Source organism: Alligator sinensis, unplaced genomic scaffold (assembly GCF_000455745.1).
Source record: "Alligator sinensis unplaced genomic scaffold, ASM45574v1 scaffold2495_1, whole genome shotgun sequence".
Classification (NCBI taxonomy): domain Eukaryota; kingdom Metazoa; phylum Chordata; order Crocodylia; family Alligatoridae; genus Alligator; species Alligator sinensis.
This window is the reverse complement of record NW_005843804.1, coordinates 15,047-19,637: the sequence shown is the minus strand read 5'-3', so window position 1 is coordinate 19,637 and position 4,591 is coordinate 15,047. Positions and strand designations below refer to the sequence as shown.

Genomic DNA, 4,591 nt, shown 5'->3' with positions numbered 1-4,591 from the left:
CCCTTTTCATCTTCTTTTACAATTACCCAATCAAGTTGACCATTTCTTTTGTGACTATGTCCCAGTCATTAAACTCTCCTGCAGTGACACCTTTGAGGTTGAACTTGTACTTTTCAGTCTTGGCTTCATATTTATATTACCCCACTTTCTTTTGACTCTCATGTCCTATGTCTACTTTATTACAGCTTCGTACTGGCGTGTGTACTCGCGTCTCGTACCCTGTACTGAGTACAGTATGTACCCTGTACTCAGGGAGGGACCTGAGGAAGCGCAGCTCCAGCCTTTCTCCCACTCCCAGCACAGAAGTGCTAGCAGGGTTCTGGATCCCTGCACAGCTGTTTGGAGCCTCCTGGCTGCAGCCAGCCCTGGCTCTGGGGAGCTGCTGCCAGCTGGGAGTCCAGGCTGCTCCCAGCAGGCAGCTGGGATGCTGCAAGCCCTGCTGTGAGAAGCCTGGGCTCCAGCAGCTACCCAGAGCCAGAGTAGGTGCTGATAGTCACAGAGCCTGAGCTGGGGGGCAGGGGCTTTGGGTGGTGGGCATAGGGCAGCAGGGCTGGGGGCAGGGACTTGGGGTGGAGGGCAAGGGGCACAAGCAGGGCATCCTGCCATGTACCCCTTGCCCTCGTTTTGTTTTTCTGGCATGCCGGCACTCCGGCACCTTCCAAGGTAGGCATTGTGGTGTTTTTCGGCACTCGGGCCAAAAAAACCTTGCCTACCCCTGCCTTAGTGTAATGAGCCCCGCATATTTTCCTGGCTGAATTGTCTCCAGGGGTCCATGACAGCCTGCAGTAGCATGGAGAATTGATCCTTGAAGCTGATGCATGCCTATCTACAGTTCTCTGAGCACAGGATGGGAGGGAAGATGCCATAGATGGCTCTGCTTCAGATCAGAAAGCTCATTTAGACGATTTCAGGTATGATCCCCTGGAGGGAATGCAGTGCCAGCACCTTCTGAATGGCACAGTTGACCTACCACATGGCCGATCCGGTCATGGACTTCCCCACACCTTGGTGACAGATGAGAGACAATCGGGGTGCTATTGGCACCCTTATGTTGGGTGCATGGTTCTCAAGTGATGGGACTAGCTCAGTGCAGATCTCTTTACAGGTGTCCCTACCCAAGTTGAGGTTCTCCTACCACTTCCCATCAACCAAGGCCCCCAACTCTATCTACCCCCACCAGTTGCTACTCCTTAGTTTAAACTTTTGGTCCTGCCATTCCATGCTAAGGAGAAACCAGATGGGGTCAAATACTCAGAAAGCTCTGAAGTTGCCACTCAGCTATTTCTTGGAGCCTCTAGAGCACAATGGTCAATCATGCTGGGATACCTGCTCTGTAGTCCCTTATGTATGGAGCAGCTCAAGAGCATCACTTCCAGCACAATAAGAAGTGCTTCAGTTGAGAAAGGCCTGTGTCATCAACAAAACTTTAAATTAGCACAGGATCTGAAGTATTTATATGTACAGCTGGTCCATGTCCAGCATTATTCGAACACAGGATCTAAAGTGATTCACATGTATAGCTGGTCCATGTCCAGCATTTGGGATGTTTCTTCCAAAGCAGTGAATTTTTCTCAGGCTTAACTAAATTAAAATTGTATGCAAGTTTAACCGCATTCATTTCTTACCAGTATTAGTTCTTCCTCTCTGCTTGGCGGAAGAGCTTGATTTTTTTTAAATATAGCCAATGGGAGATGTCAGCACTGATGAACAGTTGAATTCTGGCTGAAATTCAGTTAGGTTGTTCAGATGATAAATTATTTCATAATCAGTGACACTATGCCATCCCTAATGAGAGCAAAAATGTTTATTTTTTATGTTTCTGTTTTTTCCTTTTCTTTTTTATTTATTTATTTCATCCTGATATTTCAAATGGGTTTTGGGAGGATTTTTTTTTTTTTGAGGCGGGGGGGGATTCAAGTTGCGTGCTTGCTTCTACTAATCTGTGACTTTGGCTCCATTTTTTTTTTTTGAGTCGGGGGGGGGGTTCAAGTTGCGTGCTTGCTTCTACTAATCTGTGACTTTGGCTCCATAGTAATAATTGGACATGCCCATCAGCAGAAATGTCTGGAGTATTATCATCGTTTCAAAGACAGGATAAATGATGTTTCCAGGGAGGGACTGACTTTGTGTAATGCCTATAGTGCACATACAGATAAAAGCACGGGTGAAGAACCACAGCATCTTTCTGAGAATGTGTGGCTTTCTTGACTGAGCAAAATGATGCTTCTTAAATTCTTCATAATACAAAATTGACTACACAACCACTACTTTGGTCTCTAGAATGAGGATGGAAGGGACCACAATCAGAGATTCAACCTTTTCTTCTTCCTTGTAAGGTAAAGCAACATTTTTTCTTTTCATTTCTTGAAATAATCTTATCTCAGATTTGGGGTGGGTGGGTAGGTAGATAGATGGACAGAGAAATGGATAGAGAGAGAGAGAACGTATTTGTCCACTTGTGAATGTAAATGCAATAGTCAAACATGTTCCCTATAAATAATACACTGATTAGCTCTCTGTGCAATAGAAGCATTAGATTGGGCTTCAATATACCAAAACACTATCAATATTCACATTTTAAAACACCATCACTTGGACATTTGAATATACAATACTTAACTTATTTGAACACATGGATATTTTTTCAATACTGATCCACATTCCGTTTTTCATTGCAACTGAATAAAACAGAATTCAAAACCTGAAAATTGGCATATTAATGTAGGCGGGGACCTCAATAAAAACAATGGCATCTTGTGCAAATTTGAAAATATTTGTCTACAGAGAAGATTTAAATTACAGTTTCTTAAATTTCTCATTTCTTATAGCCTACTTCTAATTTTCAAAATAGTTTAGTCTGGCTTAGGTCAGATATACTTTAAATTATTCTAAAAGAATGTGACTTTTATTATGCCAACAGCAATGTACAGATCAATATGTCATTATAAGCAGTAGAAAATACTTAATTACATGATAGCATTTAATGTGTTTAATGGAATAGATTTTTTACATTACGTGATGATGTGACTTCAGAAAAAAGCAAGTCAGAATGAAACAAGCTCTTATGATAATGGCAGAATATTCCTAATTATCTCTTTTTGGTGATGATGTCAATTCAAAAATTGAACAATGTAGCCTTAATGCATTTTTATCCTTAGAGTCAGTTTTGAATTCCAATACAAGAAACTTGCTAAAGTTAGGTGTGTTCATGTTACAAGAGGACAGAGGGCACACCACCAGCCAAACTCAACCACCCCACTTCTTTTGTCAAATGACATGCCTTCCAGTTAAACTAATGTCATGATTTGTGGAACCTGACAAATGCTGTCCAAACCTTTGGGGTTGGCAGGATTTCTGAATTCAGCATACTAACAACCAGAACAGCACAAAATTGTGCCTTTTCTCTCCTTATGGAGAGAGAGTGGGGATTTATTCTGATACAGAAGCCATGAATTAGTCTTCCTGCTGTACCAATTCTGGAGTCAGAAAGATTTCAGTGTGCTTTCATATTTATATGATTAGCAGTAATAAAAATGGATATGTTTTTCATTTGTAATGTAAGGAATTATTACAATTTTTATCTGGGGTTCATGAAATATTAGCCTAAAACACTACAACCATTTGATTAACTTTCTTACAACCAACTTCTATGGCAGCAAAATTCCAGAAGCAGCAGGAACACTATGAATGGGATTAATATTATAAACTGTAATTCTAAAACATTAACTTCATACCTTTGAGTTAAGAGTGTAGCCTAAATAGGACATGCTAGATGTGCCCATTTTCTTCAATCACCAATCATACCAGAGACTGTAACATGAAGATTCCCCAAACAAAAGAATCAGTGTTTGACCTCAGCCAGTTAGGGGGGTGCATGATGCAGAAACTGGAAATGGTATAAAACTGTTTTTACATATCTTTAAAAAATAATTTAGCCCTTTTCTCATAATGACAAAGGTGGGACAATGGCTTCCATGTAGGCATTCTAGAACACCTACCTAGATGGGTCATTTTTAGTCAAGATTAGTCCCTTGAAAACCTCAGGTTAGGGACTGATTCTATGATTTTCAAAGGGGGCTGTTTTATTCAAATTATTTTGCAGAGCTGTATGAAATCTCTCTGATACCATGGCAAATGCAGAGTTAGGAAATCAAACTTCTGTCACCAGATTTATCCTCCTGGGCTTTGAAATTCTTCCAGAGTTGCAAATACTTCTCTTCTTGCTTTTTCTCATACTCTACATTGCAACCATGGCTGGGAACATCCTCATCATCGTGCTCATCATAGCTGTTCAGCATCTGCACACCCCCATGTACTTCTTCCTGGGGAATTTGTCCTGCTTGGAGACCTGCTATACCTGCACCGTCCTGCCCAGGATGCTGGCCAGCTTCATCACAGAAGACAGAACAATTTCATTCTCTGGCTGCTTCATTCAATTTTTTTTCTTTGGTGTGTTGATAGTTACAGAGTGTTGTCTCTTATCCGTGATGTCTTATGATCGGTACTTGGCCATATGTAAACCATTGCATTATGCAGCCCTTATGAGTGACAGATTTTGTTTCAACCTTGCAGCTGGCTCATGGATCAGTGG

At 41.4% G+C, this 4,591-nt stretch overlaps 1 protein-coding gene across 1 annotated transcript in view; it reads left to right on the top strand.

The window, feature by feature from the left end:
* The first annotated feature begins 4,127 nt into the window (after window positions 1–4,127).
* LOC112548952 (olfactory receptor 6B1-like) overlaps window positions 4,128–4,591 on the top strand; it is a 1,019-nt gene continuing 555 nt past the window's right edge. Inside the window, 1 exon segment of the mRNA XM_025195762.1 lies at window positions 4,128–4,590. Within this exon segment, the coding sequence (XP_025051547.1) occupies window positions 4,128–4,590 (463 nt within the window).